The sequence below is a fragment of the Bidens hawaiensis genome, unplaced genomic scaffold, assembly GCF_021521415.1.
Source record: "Bidens hawaiensis isolate Kalapana, Puna unplaced genomic scaffold, B.hawaiensis_p1.1 tig00038609_1, whole genome shotgun sequence".
Classification (NCBI taxonomy): domain Eukaryota; kingdom Viridiplantae; phylum Streptophyta; class Magnoliopsida; order Asterales; family Asteraceae; genus Bidens; species Bidens hawaiensis.
Window position 1 is genome coordinate 12,452 of NW_027496783.1, and position 19,272 is coordinate 31,723.

Consider the following 19,272-nt stretch of genomic DNA (forward strand, 5'->3'; position numbering starts at 1 on the left):
CAGTAAGAGTGAGAGTTGAAAATGCCGAATTGAATAATGAGAATGATGAACTGAAAGCACAGTTGGCCCAAGCACAATAACGAATTCAAACCCTGGAGCAGGAGGTTGAGAAGACCTCAGCTGCCCCAAAACAGGGGGAGAATATAAATGAACCATCTGATGCTGCAAGTATTGATGATGTTATGATGATAGATACTAGGGGGATGTCAAACTATGATGGTTTGACTTGTTTGTTAAATGCATATGATGATGATGAGGAAAGTAGTGAAATAAGGGTAACTGATGATGAATATGAGGCTGATGAGTCTGAAGGAGATGAGCAAAACTATGATGTCAATAATGAAGTGTTAAATGTTGTGAACAGAGATGATGATGAGGTTGGAGGTGAAAAGGAGAAAGAAGATGAAATTGAAAAGATAAATTTGTATGAAAATGTGGATACCACTGATGTGGTTACTAATATATAGACTGATGTGCCAACTGATATGCAGACTGATGTATTGACTGATATTTTAACTGCAACAGAAGCTCAAACTGATGTGATATATGATGAGAATGCCTACTGAAGAGCTAGTATTTACTGAACCTGAAATTGAACAACCTGAAAGCTCCAACAGGGTAGACCATGATAAGGATATGAATGAGTTGGATAGAGATATTGATGATTTCCCACCAGAAACTGAAGAAGATTTAATCAAGCCAATGTTTCTAAAATTGTTGATGAAGAGGAGGCTGATGATCAAGTGGTGATTGAAACTTTGATCAATTTGAAAAGGACTGAGGAAGTGGATAACTCACTTGCTATGGTTATGGGCAAGTTCAATCAGCCTCAAAATGAAACACAGAACTTGAATAAGGAAGTGAATTTTGAAGAAATTGGTGAGTCTGTTGAATCAATCTTTGCAAAGAAATGGGCTGAGCAAATCAGAGAAGATATAAGACAAAACCCATGTGATTGGAATATACTGATGATGCAAAATACTGGAAGAAGTACACAAGAAAAAGGCTCAAACCTGAAGATTATGAACAAGCTGGTAGAGCTGAATCTATAAAGAAAGGGAGATGGGATGATAAGAACAAATATTATGTTGAGACCCCTGATGAGGAAGCAAGTCCACTAAGGGATGTTCCTCTACAAAGCCTAAGGCCTGAGGAAGTATTTGAAGGAGTCCCAAATGTTCCAGTTCCTGATGTTCCAACTCCTAATGAACCTAAGATTGATGCTGTAAATGAAACAACAGAGGAGGAGGATGAATCTAAAAATAATGATGATGTTGATGATCAGGGAAAAGCTGATGAACATGTTGATGTTGTGTCCCCACAAGTACAAATGTCAGAAGATCAAAGGGCAAGCATACAACAAAGTATTAATGATGCAAGAAGGAACCATCCATTGATTATTGGTCTAATTAGACATGGATTCAAGTTTGAAGATCTTGTCCCTCTATCTGATGAAGAATTGCAAAGAAAATTTGACAGAGAAAGAGACATCATTAAGAAACAAATACAGCAAAAGAACAAAGATGGCCTGAAGTATAGAGATTATCTGAGAAAACATGGCTATTCTGAAAAAGATTTGACCCATTTCAAGTTTGAACAGCTCAGAGATGCTTACAATAACACTAGAGAAGAAATCAAAGAAAAATTTGTGAGAGAAGATGAACTGGCTGAGAAGCTTGAAACTCTAAGAAAGAAATATGCTGGAAAATATGGTTACTTAATGGATAAAGGGATGGCACCAGAAGCAGTAAATAGACTATCAAAGGCTGCTGTTGAGTCACACTACAACAAGTTTCAAAAGAAAGATCAATTGAAGAGAGTTCAACCTGAACCATCCATTGTACAGTCAAGGGAAGAACAGCCTAAACCTCCCAAGAAGAAAAGGAAAATTATAACATTGAGAAAGAAACTGGAGGATGAGGAAGAATCGAAGAAGGCTAATGAAACCCCAATCCCAATGGAAGTGAAACCTGAACCTATGGATGAACCTATAATTCCATGGGAGAATGAAGAATTGATCAAAATTCTCAGGGGTATAATGGTGAATCAGAAGGGAATAAATGAGAATGCCTTTGATGCATTGGATAAGCATGAATTGAAAGAGCTGTTTTACTTGCAAAAGGCTTAATGGGAGAAAGTCCTGTTGGAGGGTGAGAACCCCAAAAGTTTTGTTGATTGAAGATTTGTGCATGTTGGATAAGCATGAATTGAAAGAGCTGTTTTACTTGCAAAAGGCTTAATGGGAGAAAGTCCTGTTGGAGGGTGAGAACCCCAAAAGTTTTGTTGATTGAAGATTTGTGCCTGCAGGATTAATAAATAATCCAAGGGTAGTTCAAAAGATTATTAAACTTTGCAAAGATGCTGGTGAAAACTTTGCAGATCTGATCAACTACCCTGCTGAGCGGATTGAATCCATGTATATGATAGCCTTTGCTATATCTAGGCCTAGCAAACCTATGAAGTCTATCCCAACCAGGCCCTCTGAACCAAGACAACATCAATTTGCAAACAGGGGAGAGTCAAGTAGAGCCGGATCCCAAAGAGAAGCAAGACCACAATCCAATGTGGATCTTCCTAAAACACTCTACTTTGACTCAGTCTCTCAGTATTTGAAAGTAATTATGCAGAGTAGACAACTAAGAGACATTATCTTTAGAGAGGACTTTGCTGACTATTCAAGGGATTGGTTGGAGAAAATGGCCACACTGAATTTATATGATTATCATGATAGCAACAAGTTGGCCGGAAGACAGCAAAATGAACTCTCAAAGTATTTGAAAAGTGAAGCTGACAAGGGGTTCCTATTTTTGAAGGAAAAGAAAACGTGGAAGCTGACAAAGCATGACAGAACCAGAAGAGCAACTAAAATGAAAAATATAAGGAGTGTTGAACTGAATTATCAATTATCTGTCAGAAACAACAATCCCCTATCTAACTTGAATACCTGTATCAGTATGAGAAGAAGAATGACACGCCCAAACTACATTGTTCAGAAGAATGGCATCATTGCTGAAATTGAATATAAAGAAAATGATGGCCACTATATCCTTCGAAATTCAGATGGACTCATCTTGGGATAATCAAAAAGGATGAAGACCTGACCTTTCTGCATGATGAAGATCTTAGAGATATAAGGGATATGGATATTCCCGAGAGTCACACTCATTACCAGATCCTTTCTATCTTTCGACAAAGGGCAGGAACAATGATAGTCAATCGAAGACAAGCAGCCTATGATGCAAGAAGAAGATAAAGATCTTAGAATAGGTTTTGCTGTGTAATGTCTTCGAACAGAATTTTGAATATGTAATTGTTTGACCTTTTGAATATGTAAAAAATTGATTTTGATTTAACGTGTATTTTGACTATGTTTAAGTAACTGTAGAAGTGTTTTGGGACAGCTGAGGTGTTCCAATCTAGGGGGGAGATTGTTGAGTCAAGATTTGACCTAAGAGAAGTATAAGGAAGATTGGAATCTTCTCAATCTCCTCAGAAATCGCTAAGTATGGAATCCGAGCACACTAGGATTCCCGGGCAAGGTTTTCTTACCCTAGCAAGGTATTTTGTCCATCGGGCAAGGTTATCTTCTAGAAGTCTTCTTTAGTGTATACCCGAGCAGGGTTCACTATGTCTAGCATGATTGTTCTTCATAGCCTAGCAGGGTTTGCCTCCAAGTAAGCTCTTGGCTAACCAAGCTCATGAAGCCATGTGATTGGAAGATCGGGCAAGGTATTCATTAATAATACAGTGGTTCGAGCAGGCTTGATGTGAGTAATGAAATATCTCAAGTAACATCGTGCAGGCTTCAACTCTAGCAGGCAACAATGTCACCAAGCACACTTTTCTATGCAAATAAACTATTCCCTAGCAAGGAGTTGAAAGGACCATTGAAGAACAAGGTTGCTCGTAGGGTCATATCTGGCAAAGTTTGATATGATCAAGAAGATTGAAGTCTGCTAGGTGAGTATTTTAAGAAAATACTCTAAGTAAAGTCTACCCGGAGAACTGTTCCCGAGCACACTTCAAGGTTACCAGGTCTACCCGTAGAAGACAAAAGGCACAACGCCTACTCGATGAAGACAACTTATGCAAAGTCTACTCGGAAGACCTATTTTTACACTTAGTATAGTTTTGAATATGTAATTTGAATATGTATTATTTATTTAGGGTTTCTAGAAGGAATGACAGCTGTCTGGAGGTGTCAGGCCTTTAAAAGGAATATTTTAGGGCACGCCTCCTACGGACAAGCCAATTAATTGTGAGAGAATATTTATGAGCGTGACGACTGTCATTGAATAGTATGGATATAACTTTCCATCCAAGAAACCCTAAATCGATTATCGTTTGTATGACTTGTTTGTATAAATGGAAATCTTTTGAGTGATTCTTGTGTGTTAGTTACCTTTGTTAATCGTTTAGCAACTACACTGTTTGTTATTGATTCCGACTTTAACAAACGGTTTTCTTTCCCAAAATAGCAACCGTCATTAACTCTCTTGTCGACACATTTATTGTGTGAGTTATGACTTGATTGTGATTGTGAGTGATTATTCAGGACCGACATTGAACTTTTTCGTTCATAGCTTTAGTCTGCTCTGGACCCATCTTGCATTTCTTTTGAACAATTGGTGTGAACGCTGGGTTCACCCGCAGCTTTTTCTCTGCAATCTTCCGCAGGCTGCCAGTCATATCCATGGGCTGCCAAGCAAAGATGTCTATGTTCTTTGTTAACAGCTGCTTCAAAAATGTCCTTACTATCTCATAAATAGCAGGGCCAATTGTTACTGTTTGGTTCGGAAAGTTCTTGTTCAATACCCACTTTTCTGGCTCAGTTCTCTGAACTTGTTTGGGTACTTTGCTTGGTTTTAAACTTTTCGTTGTGAAGCAGTGACGGTTAATGCGGATGATTGCTACACCAGTGCGGGTCGGAACTCCTACCGCACAGTGAGCTGTAGAGGGATGAGCATTAAAGTCACCAATTACCTCACATCCCAAGATGATATCATGCTTTGATGTCGCCGGTAAGACTAAAAATTCAACATATTTAGTTCTTGAATGAGTTTCATCACTAAGAGTGACTGGAAAAAATATTACCCCTCACGGGTGCATCACTTCACCCCCAAGACCAGACACAGGTGCGTGAATTGGTTTCAACCTCACCTTGTCCTCTTCATTAAGTTGTTCAAAGCACTGTTCGTACATTATGTCCGAGGTACTTCTAGTATCAAAGAAGACATAATGCGAACGATAATGACCTATGAGGGCGGTGATTATCAATGGATTTTTGTTGCAAGGTCCTCCTTTAACCCGTGGAAAAATTACGGGTTCACTTTTCCACTCCTCTTCATCACATTCTCTCCTCTTTCTTCCAACCTTATATCCGCCTTGAATCATGTGAACATTAAGGTCCTTGACCTGTTTCTTGGACGGGCCCTAGTTGTCATGCATAGGAGCTTTACCATACCCTTTTTTGACCAGGTGTCCTAGCTTTCCGGACTTTACCGCCGCTTCGATTTTACATTTCAAAGCTATACACTCATCAGTAGTGTGACTGATGTCATCATGAAACGAGAAATGTTTCTTAGGGTTGAGGAATGATAGTTTCGTGAGTGGCTGAGGTTTCTTGAACTTCATGTTCTCAGTTGTAAGAAATTCTAAGAGAGTTTTTGACAATGGATTCCAATTGTTGGTGACTCGGGCAGAAGCACTTTCCTTGTTCTTGTTACCTATCAAAGATCTTGCATCAAACTGTTTTGATATATCCGCAGAAGGCTGAAACCTTGACCAAATTGTTCCCTTGGCCTGTCTATTCGGTCGCGGAGTTTGAAATTCCACTTTTGGAGTTTGTTTTGGCTACTAGAGCCCAAAGTCTTCTCCGTTCTTGCAAACAGTTTAGCCGCAGACATTATGTCGTCACAAGTTTTAGGCATTCCGTCTCTGCCAGTCAATGTTCAGATTAAATCATCACTTTTCACATTCTTGCGGAAAGCTCCTCTCAACATGTCATCGCTGATTCCTCCAATATTGAGACTCTCATTGTTAAACCGAGAAATGAAGTCTTCGATAGACTCATTGTTTCGTCTAACAACTTCTAATATTTCAGAAGGATCATGAGTATGCTTCTTCTACTGACTGAAATGTTGAGAGATTTTAGCCACCAAATCGTCCCAATTCTGAATCTGCCCATCCGGAAATTTTTCAAACCATTCACGTGCTGCCCCCGTTAACATCAACACAAACATGTGACACCAGTAGGGGAGGGTCCAATCACTGATGCCTCCGACTGCCACAAAGTTCAATAGGTGATCGCTAGGATCAGTCATCCCATTGTACTTTCCCAAAGATATGGGAATCTTTGCGTTAACTGGGAACGGTGTTGTTGCAATGCGTGCGACAAATTTTTACTTCTCAGCAAAAACTGTTGGACGATACGGTTTGGTGAAGTCTTCTTCCACATCACTATGGTATTCGGTATGGCGAACTACCGCACGCTGGCGACTAGTTCCCTCCCAACCATGAAGTCTGCTATCCCCGCTGTAATAGCTGATAGCACTTGGACGGTACGATGGATCAAAACTTTCAAAGTCCTCTCTGTAGGAGAGTGGGCGTACGACCATATGAGGATGATCGTGCCTCCTCCTAACAAATTCATCTTCAGGGAACCCTTCAGTTTGCATGCTTCCGCGCATCTGACTCCTCCGCACGGTTGTGGGAGGAGAAAGAGATCTCCTAGGAGATTCATCATAAGCTAGAGTACGAGCACAGATTCGCTCGTCATGAACCATGCTCTCGTACTCAGCTGTCACATTCTCCTGCTGGATACGTAACCATTCCTCTGGGGATAGGGTTCCTCCAACCCTAGAACTACGACGATGGGTTCTCACCGACTTAGAATTGTCAGATCCATCGTCCAAACCCAATTCTGTACGAGCCCGGCGAGTTTCCACCGTGACACGTCCTAAATCACCTGGAGTAGGACCTCCAGGTGCTCTGACATCAGCGGTACGTCTAGCAATTACAAGAGTTTCCTTCTGCCCCTCAAGAAATTGACTCATATCGTTCGAACAAAAAACCAACAAAAAATCTTTACTGTTATCGCACAAGCACAAATGACGCCAATGAAGAAACACGGATCTACTCCCCTTACGGGTCTTAGATCCAATGAGTCCACAGGAAACGGGTCAAGTAAAACCGACTAACGATATGAGCACAATCTCCAGAAGTCCAATGACAGAAACCTGCAAAACAAGCACCGTGAGCTCGTTACGGGAAGGACAAGAGGGGGGTCTTCCCGTAACCACCCTCCGGCACGAGAATAAGTACAATTTCCGGTGAAGATAAAGTACTTAAGTATTGAGAGTAGAGAGTGAAGAGTGAATGTGTTACCTCATGGAGATTGTGTAGTATTTATAGCCGAAGAGTGTGGGAATATTATTGGCCAAGTTGTCCTTTTCTAGAAGATGCCCTTGTAACCGCCTAGACACGTGTCCTCTTGTAATATATTGGGCTACACGGCTCATGTGCATGGTTGTAACAACCTGGACACGTGTCTGTATATATGATAGGACGAGATAAAACTGGCCATGTGCACGGTTATAACAACCTGGCCAGCTATCCTTCTACTGGCTGAAGGGTCACGTATTCACCAAGAAAGGATCTTGGTAAATATTCTAGATAAGAGTTGGTTATATACAGCTATCCTATGATGTTGCCTTCTGGTCATCCTTGCGGGTGTGAAACAGTACCCTGCGGATGACTCCTGAGGGCGACTAGATCCTCCCGCACATAGTCTCTAGGATACATGAATATTCTTCCTTTGTCTTGAGTTATGCGGGGGCTTTATATAACCCGCGAGTGGCTTATGAGGGGGTCCCCTCTGACCCGTGGGTAGTACTTAATGGTATTTGGGTCCTTTTGGTACCCTACCTCTATAAGGTTCAAATTAACTACTGTCATTTTGCACTTGGAAGTGCCATTGGTTCCCATGGTGATGAAGAGGAACGAAAAGAAGGTGCTCTGTTCCATGTCAACGTCAAGTGAAATGTAAAAACTAAGACAACAATTGAAGTGTTTGCAGGCGGAATGATATAGTGATACCATATTAGTTAGAGGTGGAATCATTGTCAGGCGAGGTGGATTTGGATAAGATATTTACCAATTTTTGACTGTTAAAACCAAATTTAAGTTCCACAAAACCTGAAACAATCCTTGATAAAAAAAACACCAAAGATTAAATATGATAAACTTTGTTATATATGAAAGTGATTGGTATATAATTACTAAATTAACCGAAAAAATATATAGTTTACTAAATTAACCGAAAAATTAGATTGATTGATTTAAAGCATATATTTATAATTTATAAATTTGTATGACAATTTATAATAATAATAATAATAGATAAATGGATTGATTTAAAAAAAATGATCAACTTTTAAACATAAATTTATGATTTAATAATTAAAAAAAAAAACTTTGTAAAATGAGAGCATTTCGAGTTTTATTTGTCTTTATAATCTTCAACAATATACATAGTAAAATATGTTAATGATAACATTTGAAAATATATATTATTATCAATCATTAACAAACATGATTTGTTGTTAATTTTCGGATTTCACCAAGTATTTTGAAATATATATAGTAAAATAATATGTGTATATTTATTTTTATAAAAATGTATAAATATAATAAAAATATAATGTAAAAGGAAAATGAATATGAACATATATTATGATCAATTGATATCTTAGTTTTGGATGTAAAAAAATTGTAAGGTTTAACCATAAATTAACATGTGTCATAATTATTTTACTTTATTAGAATAGGTGGATAGATTCTTATGTTAGTTGGTGTTTGGTTTCCTATGTAGTTATATCTCATATGATTACACACTTGCATTTCTAGTTGCACCCGTAGATTAAATAATACATTCTAAAATATCATAGAAACATTCAAACGATTTACAATGAAGTGACAGGTAAGCGGGCAACAAGCTGCGCCGCAACCCCCTTTTGAATAGCAAACCCAATCCTACTAAAAATAAAGTTTCGATTCTTATGAGCCGATACGTTACTATGCACAACTTTCTGAACCCTATTTAAAAGGTCCACGGCATCCGGAGCTAAGAAAACAAAAGTGTCAAAGGCCAAAGGGATAAAGACGTGTTGATTCTCCAAGAAAATTTGCAGTATTTGCAATGTTCGAATCAAACCAAATTCTGTCTAAGAAAATTGGTCACATAAATTAAGTTATCTTCGCATAGGTGTTGTAAAACTATTTATCGAACAATTAATTTGATTTAAAGTTGAATAAAATAACCCAAAACATAGCGCAAAAATTAGTTTATAGACAATTAATTTGAGCTATCATATCTATCTCGCTTATTAAATTGTTTTCGGGTCGACTTCATGAACCCACCGGGCAACTTGTTTAACCCATTTAATAAAAGTTTACAACTCGTTTAGCACGCTCACATATTGACAATCACCCATTCACAACCAACACGGCACATTAACCCATTTCACTCTTTTGACTTAAATGAGCTGTTTTCATGTTAAGTGATTTCAAGTGTGTTTCTCTTGAGGCTGATGTCTTTGACATGAATAAATACGAGTCATTTGGCTTGACCCACAAACACAAGTCGACAAACATGATAAAAACACTAAGATCAAAACTGAGGAAAGGATCAAATCAAGAGGGTGTCATACATTCTTAATAAAAATACCGACTCAGCGGCAGAAAATAACATGAACCTAAAAACTAAGTTTTCTAGGGAAAAAACAAAAACAAAAAACTGCTACCTCTTTGCAGTCACCTCCTTGCCACTTCAAATGATCCAAGCCACCATAAACCAAATTATTATCTTTAGTATCCTAAGGCGATACAGTGGTAGCAAAAAGTACTTATCAAGTATGAGAAAGGCCCAACAAAGTACGCAAGTACCATACGGTTACCTTGAACAATAAGAACTCAAGATTCACATTTTACCTCATGCCCGGTTTCTTTTAGCAGCAGAAATACAAATTTGTAAACTTGAGAAGGCAAAGGGTTCAGCAAAAACCATCATCATCATCATCGTACTCAGTATATCCCACCAATAGCAAAGCTATAGTAGGGTCTGAGGAGGGTAAGATGTAGACAGCCTTACCTCTACCCCATAAGGATAGAGAGGCTGCTTCCGGTGAGACCCCCGGCTCGATAGTCGTTTTGCATCAAGCCTTGGACATAAGGCACATAGCACTCAATCATCGGCACATCGGCTGATCGGTGCATGTACCCTTGTCTTTCGGCTATCAACGCCACTACATGATGCCTGATTAACCGTCCGTCACTTTTAACGTTATTTTCACGAGATTAATAAAATAACGTCAAAATTAGTGCAATTTCACTTTTGCCCACCCGAGGGTTCACACATATACACATCATATGTGCGCACCGCAAGCAGGGCTATGGTTCAGCAAAAACCCTTAAAACCAAATCTTTTAAAAGATTGTGAAAGATAAGCAACAATAATAATAATGAGACACATTCAAGACTTAACCAATTTAAAGTAGAGAACTGTAATAACTGCATAAACCGTTTTATGTATCAAACTTTAAACATATACAAGCGTTTATGCAGTTCTTGCATTACTCCATTTAATGTTGCTTGTGTATTGAAGGCCCTCTATAAATAGTAACAATATAAATACCTACCTGCAAGACTCTTTTTCTCCATTAGTTATATTGATGGTACGAGAGATTAATCTCAACAATGCTGTCCATGACATTATAACTTATGAGACACTCCAAAACATGCATTCATAGAATGTCTATAAACTTATAACAGAAAAAGCATCTACCTCTCCTGACTTTGAATCTGATATTCATATACAGAACTCTCACTAATATGGGCTTCTGGGTGACCTCTTCTGCACATGACTAGCAGGTGAACGGGATCTGCTACGGTTACGCCCACGGTACCTATCCCTGTTCCTGTCACCCCCATTTCTGTAACTATTATTATTGTTATTGTACCTACGATCCGATTCTCTTCCCATATCACGATTGCCTCTATAGTTTCGATCTCGGGACATCTTGCTGTCCAGCCTGTCATGACTCCTGTCCACGTCAGCAGATCCGTTTCTATAACTACCTTCAACTTCTTTTTCTCTTTGCTTCTTTCTTTCTTCTGCTTCTTTCTCCCTCGCCTTCTCTTTCGACTCCTAATAATTACAAATCATGTTTTGTGTCAGAAGAAACACAAAAACAAGTTTTTAAGTCTGATTTAAACATGTCAGTTTGAGCTGACCTGTCACTAATTACAATTATAAAAATCAGATATTAAAAGCCATAACTTTAGAAGCAACAGTTTTGATCTTATACTGGCGTCCTTTATATTTTTCTTTTACTAGTTTCCTTTTGTCCTTCTCTAGTAAGATTTAATTTTATATTACTTGTCTAGAGTTGGTGAAAACAGCCAGCTGAGCCGAGCCAGAGGTTGACTAGGCTCGAGCCCGGCTTATTTTCTAACGCTCAAACTTGTCTTGTAAGTATTTTTCAAATCGAGCTCAGCTCGTCTCATTTATTACTCATTTATTTATTAATTTATATATATTTGTCTTTCTCTAGTTAGATTTAACCTTATCTTAGCCTCCTTTGCTTGGGTTGGTAAAAACCATAGTTATCAAAAGTGTGGGCTTTCGGTGCCTAGGCGATTTTTGCAGGCGAAGCGATGTTCCACGGCCTCCCTTGACTACAGGCACTATTATAGGAGAAAATCAGTGATTGGTTATTTTCTTTGATTTAGCTTGACTTTATTTGATTTTTTCATTTTATCACGTAACCCATCTAAACCACTTATCCTAAAAGTAAACTATCGTTTTTTTTATATATTTTTTTATTTAGCTTGATTTTAATTAATTTTTTTTACTTATCACTTAACCCACTTAAACCAGAAACATCAGTGATTGAGTAATTTTTAAACTGTTTTTATTTAGTTTAATTCTTTTATTTGAAGATGCCCAGTTCATTCGTTTTTAATAAATTGTGTTGAATTTTAGATGTATGGTGTTTTTTAGGTAATAGGAGAGGTGAAATTGCTAGTTTACATGAATTTAACATTTTTTTGGAGGATAGAAATCATATTTCTTTTTATTTTCAAGAACACACTGGTTATTTGTATTTGACATGATTTTGGTACTTTATGTTGAGGATTATGGTTTTGAAATAATTTGGTATTTGAAAAAAGTGGCATTTATCATTACATAATATATTTTGAAATTTTTTTATTCAAGTGCGCTTTTGTTTTAGGCCCACGTTTTTTTTTGCGCCTTGCGCCTAAGCCCTCGAAGAGGCCTTTGCGCCTTGAGTGCGCCTAACACATTTATTAACAATGGTAAAACGAAGCCGAGCCGAGCCAGAGGTCATCTAGGTTGAGCACTAGAGCTCAACTTGTTTCGAGCTCTATTTCTAAAGCTTGAGCTTGTCTTGTGAGTAGTTTTTCAAACTCGAGCTCAGCTCGGCTCCTTAATTATTAATTTAATTATATGCATTTGTAATTATTTTTTGCATATAATTTTTATATATAACAAAATATATATATATTATTTAGTTATTTTGATAAGAATTTAATATATAACAATTGAGATGGTTTGGACATGTGAAGAGAAGACAAATGACGAATCCTGTTAGATCCGTAGAAAGCATTAATATAGGGGGAGGAGGGGTAGAGGACAACCTAAATTGACTTGGGAAGAGAGAATTAGACATGATTTACTAGATCTAAACCTCACAGAGGACATGGTTGATGATAGGAATTCTTGGAGACTTAGAATTAAGGCTAAGGATTTTTAGGGTGAAAGGAATACCGTAGGGATTTTTCTTTACCTGTTTTTGGTCAAACACCATTATGTTTTCCTCTTTTCATATATTTTCTATATTGTTATCTATACATGTGTTGGTATTATTAATTTTACTACGTGCTATTATCAATTTTATTACTATTAAACTTTGATGCTCCTTATTTTCTCTCATACAATGTTACTCTGAGCTAAGGGTCTCCCTGGAAGCCCCCCCTCTATCCCGTCGGATAGAGGTACGGTGTGCATACATTCCACCCTCCCCAGACCCTACTTATAGCTTTGCTATTGGTGGGACCCCACTGGGTATGATTGATTGATTTAATATATAACAATTATTACAAAAAATTATAAATAATATATTGAATATAAGTTATATAGATAATAGCCTCACTTAAGCTTGCGAGCTAGCTCAAGTTCGATAAGTAAAGCCCGGGCTCATGTTTAGACAAGCTTGTTTTCAGGGTCGAGCACGAGCTCATTTTAAACTCGGCCTGACCCGAGCTTTTAGCGAGCCAATCTCGAGTAGCTCACAAGCGGCTTAGCTCATTTACTTACAAACGTCAATGACACTAGTCATGCAAATGGTCATAAGCGGGTCGTCAGGCTAACCCATAAAATTAGGGGTGTGTTTTTTAACCATACCAAATAACAAACCCGATCTGAAGCGACCCGAGACCCAATTAACCGAACCTGAATTCGCCCGAACCGGTTAAACTCCTAACCATAGTTATTAAATGCGATAGGCGCACTAAAGGCGAACTTGCCTGTCTTAGGCGGTAGGCACTAGGCGCAAAAAAGGCGTGGCCCGAGACAAAAAAATGCAATTAAATAAAAAAATTTACAAACAAAATTTATAAAGGCAAACACTACTTTTCTAAAATACCAAAACAATTCAAAATCATATTCATCAACCATAGTTTTCAAAATAATTAAAACAAAAATAAAAAAAAAACATGCATATTAATAATCTAATAATCTTAAAAAAAACTGCATATTAATAGTATAATAATCTAAAGCAAAACTGAATTTACAAATCTAATAATTAAAACAAAAATTAAAAAAAAAACCCTGCATATTAATAATCTAATAATCTTAAAAAAATTGCATATTAATAATCTAATAATCTAAAACTAAAGTTAAAAAACTGAATATTAAGAAGTAAAACAGAATATTAACAAAACAGCGATTAACAGAAATTAAAAAAAAAAATAATAAGTAAAACAGAAATTAAAACAGAAAAGAAAAAAAGAAAAAAACCTCTGGTCGGCTGCTGCTGCTTGAAGTTTATAAGTTACAAAAGTTTAATGGACTTTATATAGATAGAGTTTATCTCTTAATTTTGTTAACCCTAGAAATATTTGGTAAGTTGTTAACTATTTATCACAAAATTCAAACTAAATAATAATATAAACTGCCAACTTTCTATTGTCGACTAATTCAACGTGGGCGTCATCATGTCGCTTCGCCCAGAAACATCGCCTAGGCGCAGGGGCGATCCGCCTTTGATAACTATGCTCCTAACCAAAACCCGAGATAAATTATTCGGGTCGATATTTGGGTTGAAATACCCAAATTCGGGTTAACCCAAATAACCCGAAGTATAGTACATCGATGCATGTATCCCTAATTTTTATAGGGCAGTTTAGCGGTGAATTAACAGAGTGACCTTATGTATTCTTGTACGGCTGTTCTGAAGACTCCAATTAATATTGAATCTATCACATCCCAATGTATTAATTACCATAAAGCATGTTGAGAATGTATCTTCAATTCAAAAACTTAAATAGTATAGTATTTAAACCAATATGTATTGAGCATGTTTCTTCAATTTACACAAGTATTGATCCATAGGCCACAACAGCCCTTCATCCCGTTTAATGCATGCTTGTATGATAAATTCCATGTTTTGCTAAATAATATATGCTATTGTTGAATATGGTAGTATATTATGGTTTTATAACGGCTTGGAACATGGTTTTCAATTTATGATATTGTTAAAGGTGGATATTTTTTTTTAATTTATTAAACCCGAAACCAGACCCGAATTTACCCGACCCATTCAACCCGAAACCCGAACAAACCGAACTCATTGGGGTAGGTACTTGGGTCAATATGTTTTGAGCTCAAACCTATACAGCCCGGCCCGAACAACCTGAAACCCGAATAAATAACCCGAAGAACACCCCTACATAAAATGACCAGGTGAGATTTCAGGTTCTCGACAGTTGACACGATTAACTAACGGGTTGGAGTTCGACTGGGCTTTGGGCAACATATCAAAAACAGGATCGCGTTAAATAGGGTCAATTTTAGTACAAGTAGAAACTGCTCAACCAAATTGAGTTAACCAGTAAACACTTTTTGAATATCTTTAAACATATTAATATATTATAGAATATTAACGCTAATTATGATTACAAAAATAGCATCACTACAACTGAAACCGGCACATGTATGTTAATACCTTGTATTCGGAGATGAAATCCCGGACCATGCCATAACCAATATGCTGTTTTCCAGTAACATGAGACTGAGTTCTTTCAACAGCATCATTTGCAATCAACAACGAGCCACACGTTTCACAAAGAGCCATTTTCTTTTCTTGTGCGGGCATTACAAGTTTGTCATTTTGTAGTTGCAAAATCAACGCGGTTTTCTCAATGTTAAGCAAATCCACCTTTACAAACAATGGCAGTCAAGAATAAATAATAATCTTCTACAAACAAATAAAAACATAATAACGTTGTTGCTAATACCTTCCTCATGAGTGCTTCAGCTTCATCCACCTTGCCAGCTTCCCCGAGAGCCTCAACTGATTCTAGAAGGTTCTTGATCTTCTCTTCAAGAACAGATAATTGCTCAGATTTTTCAACCGTGACAGGAGGCGGTTGAGGAACTTCTTCCTCTTGAGCAATACGCTCACGGCCCCGCCTAACTCGCCTATCTAAATCCATGATCTAAAACAAATAGTGACAATGAAAAAAACTGTAAATAAACGCAAGAATCATACCATATTATAGGGCGGGCAATGTGCCAAATTGGATAATTTGCAACAATAGTTGAAGAAATTGTAATACCAAAATAATATACATGATTTGTTTAAAATAACTAAATTTACGAGGTTGAAAATTTCAACTCTTGATTCATTTATAGCGTCATTTCTAAATTTGGCCCATTTTACATGTTGGAGCTAAAACATACCATACCGATTGAATTTGAAGTACATGGGTTGTAATTATCACATCTGAAGTAAAATGACATACCAATTTTTCACAGAAATGAGCCAATTCTGCTTCGAATCTTGGCACATAAGAATCATGTCTTGGAGAGGTCTCAAAGCTAGAGTAAATAGCAAAGAGCAAAAACATGTTAATATCTCATAAGGATGCACGGCAAATTTTTACCTAACAGTGCATATGCTATATAGGTACAGCAATAGTACTGTTATGGCACGCCCGATAACACGACAAGACTCAATGTGTAGAGTAATCGAGTTAGTGTTTGGCACTTTGAGATAAACTTGTTCAGGTCAAAAACAGGTATTTGTCTCTTGGTATTGCTTAAGCGTGTTTAGTGTATTAAACGTGTGATTGTTTGTGTTACCTACCTTTGTTTCAACTTGGAATCATGGATTTTATGGCATGGACCTGAGAAAAAACTTCATAACAATAATATAATATAGTCCAGTATGATCAATCGAGAGAGGACACTGACCGAGATCGCTTCGAGTGTTGACGAACAAATCATGAGGGCAAAACTTGAGCATGTAGAATCCACAGACCTCCTTATCATCCCAGCTGATCTCTCTGTGCCCTCTTCTCTCTTCCTCAGTCAAATTTCGACCTAAATACAGACCAACAATAATCAATCAATCAATCAAACACATTCCTAACTAATTACTACATAATTCAATCGAATATAACTGAACCCATGAGCTTGTCTAGCAATGCTCGTTGGGCCTCCATGTAGGAAACGAACCCACCCTGATTAGTTTTCTTCTTCCTTGTTTAAATCAAAGGAAAAGGGTTTATGGTTTGGATTGTGCCTAGGTAATTAAGGCAAAGGAAACAGCGTTTGGGTGCTGTGCTTGCTTGGCTATCTTTAGGCTTTGGGGTTTTTCTTTTTCTTTCTTTCTTTTTTTAATTATTAAGTTACTAGTTTCACAATACGTGTAATACACGGGTTGAAACAATTAAAATTTTATTAGTTATAAATCTATAAATAATAAAATGACACGAATTATTTAATAGGTACTTTTATGTACATATAGATTATGAGTAACTATTATTATAATTTTATGGGTGAATTCTACCTATCATAAACTCCTATTAAAATGTCTTACCCGTTTGTTACAAAGGGTGAAGCATAACACATAATGAAAATCTAAATCGATAATGTCTAACCAAACTAAGATAAGTTTTGAAATATTTTGAGATTTTTACGTCTATTAATTTAGTGTTGGCCACTTAGTTCATTTATCAATTAGTCAATCAGGATTCGAATTTAGATGCAACACAGTACGCTTCACTCAATTAGTCATTTAGGATTAGAATGTAAAAACCACACAGTATTGTTGAGAATGTGACTCCAGCAACACTTTACTATAACTAAATTTAATTATATTCAATATATTAAAAAAGATACATATAATCAAACCTTACTGTCTTTGGTTGGCTTACGCTATCAACGGCAAAAAACCGAATCGTTCAGTCGTTCACTATGGTTGAAAATTTTTATTTGTTTTTAAATTTGACCAACCAATGAAACAAAACAAACCAAAATTGGCTCTCAAAACATTCAATAAAAGAAATTTGATACAAACGTTAAGTGTATCATATTCTATGAAGAAAATCAGAAAAAATTAAATTACCAAAGTACGTCTTTTACATCCTAAAGGCAACAAATTTTGGATAAACGAACTAAATAATATCGAATCACATGTGCATATTCATTTTGTTTCACTTCATTCATTTGCATTCATATTCAAGTTTAAACGAACTATATGATATTGAATCACATGTACATATTCATTTTGTTTCGGCTCATTCATTTGCATTCATATTCAAGTTGTATATCAAGAACACTTATACCTATATATTTGCCACCTTTACAATAATATAATCAAAATATAATTTGATATATATTGTTACGTTCATATATCAGTTAATCCTCATGCGACTAAATAAAGAAAGTAAATATTTTAATTAATCCTTACCATAATACCAAAAACCAAACATAAAAAGACTCAAATATTCCATGAATTTGTTTGAAAAATCTCAACACAAAATAATTAATAACAAACTTCAGTTTTGAACCATCACTTGTTTAAAAAATCGGTCATCCCGACTCTGTAGTACTCTGCAGCAGGCAGTTATTCCACTGGGTCAGTTATTTTGTCAATTTGCAGAGTGAAAAATAAACATATAAACTAAAGCACCATCCATTTTTTTACAATGTAAGTGTTACATTAATAAACAAACCACTTTACTATGAAGACTAAAGTGTTCAAACCAAAATGAAGGACGAAGACTCGATGTAATTCTTAATGGATTGCCTCCCATGGAAGAAGTAAAAGTTTATTTAAGGAACTACAATAAGTTTTCTTCAACGGAGTCAAGCAGTTTTTATCAAAATCTGCAAGTGCATTATATGCTATTCAATATTATTATACACAAACCAATAAGAAAACTAAAGAACTAAACATTGAAATTTCCATGTAATTAACCTTTAAATGATGCAAAAGGCAAACATTAGTCCTGCATTTATTGTGAAGACCAGCATGATCAGACTTCTATAGTTGCCCAGGCTGTCCATTGTCAAAATAAAAATAAAAATCTTGTTCACGGGTGTTGGAACCCTAAATGATATTATAACATGGATTCAAGACGTGTTGATCAGTTTCTATAATCGATGATATAATGTAAACAAGGAAATATGTAATACCTGTTAATCCAGTGATGTTTGAGATTGACATCTTCTTAATCTGATCGAGTTCCCCTTTAGGGTGTATGGTTAGGATGGAGATTAGGTGTTCTTGATGAACACGATTTGAGGGAGAGAGGTAGGAGATGATTCTTATGGTGTTATTATTCATCATTAGTTATTAACCTCTCTAGTAAGCTCTCTATATATACACCCAAGGGGAAACCCTATTAATGTTAGTAAGGGTAATTCCGTCCATCAAGGATTTACCAGTTATAAACATAAGGTTATTTAGGTCAATGATCAATAATAAGATAAATAATTATAAGGGCCATATATAAATATATATAAAATATATATTTATTCTAACATTCTCCCACTTGGCCTAGTAATTATTTATTATGAGCATTAGATTAGTCTGATCAGAGGTTAATACTCATTTTAGTTCTAAACCCAAATTGCAGCAGAGAAATACAGTCGTTGAATCAATATTCGACTCAGGACCC

The 19,272-nt window shown here is 36.5% G+C and overlaps 1 protein-coding gene across 1 annotated transcript; it reads right to left on the bottom strand.

Moving 5' to 3' along the window:
* Nucleotides 1–10,885: 10,885 nt before the first annotated feature.
* Nucleotides 10,886–16,809, bottom strand: LOC143590490 (uncharacterized). The gene is made up of 7 exons (XM_077070953.1): nt 16,773–16,809; nt 16,559–16,687; nt 16,452–16,491; nt 16,108–16,183; nt 15,601–15,801; nt 15,309–15,521; nt 10,886–11,206 (listed from the first exon to the last, which is right to left on the bottom strand). Exons 1-7 carry the CDS (start codon nt 16,807–16,809, stop codon nt 10,886–10,888), a joined length of 1,017 nt encoding a protein of 338 aa, XP_076927068.1.
* Between the last annotated feature and the right edge of the window lie 2,463 nt (nt 16,810–19,272).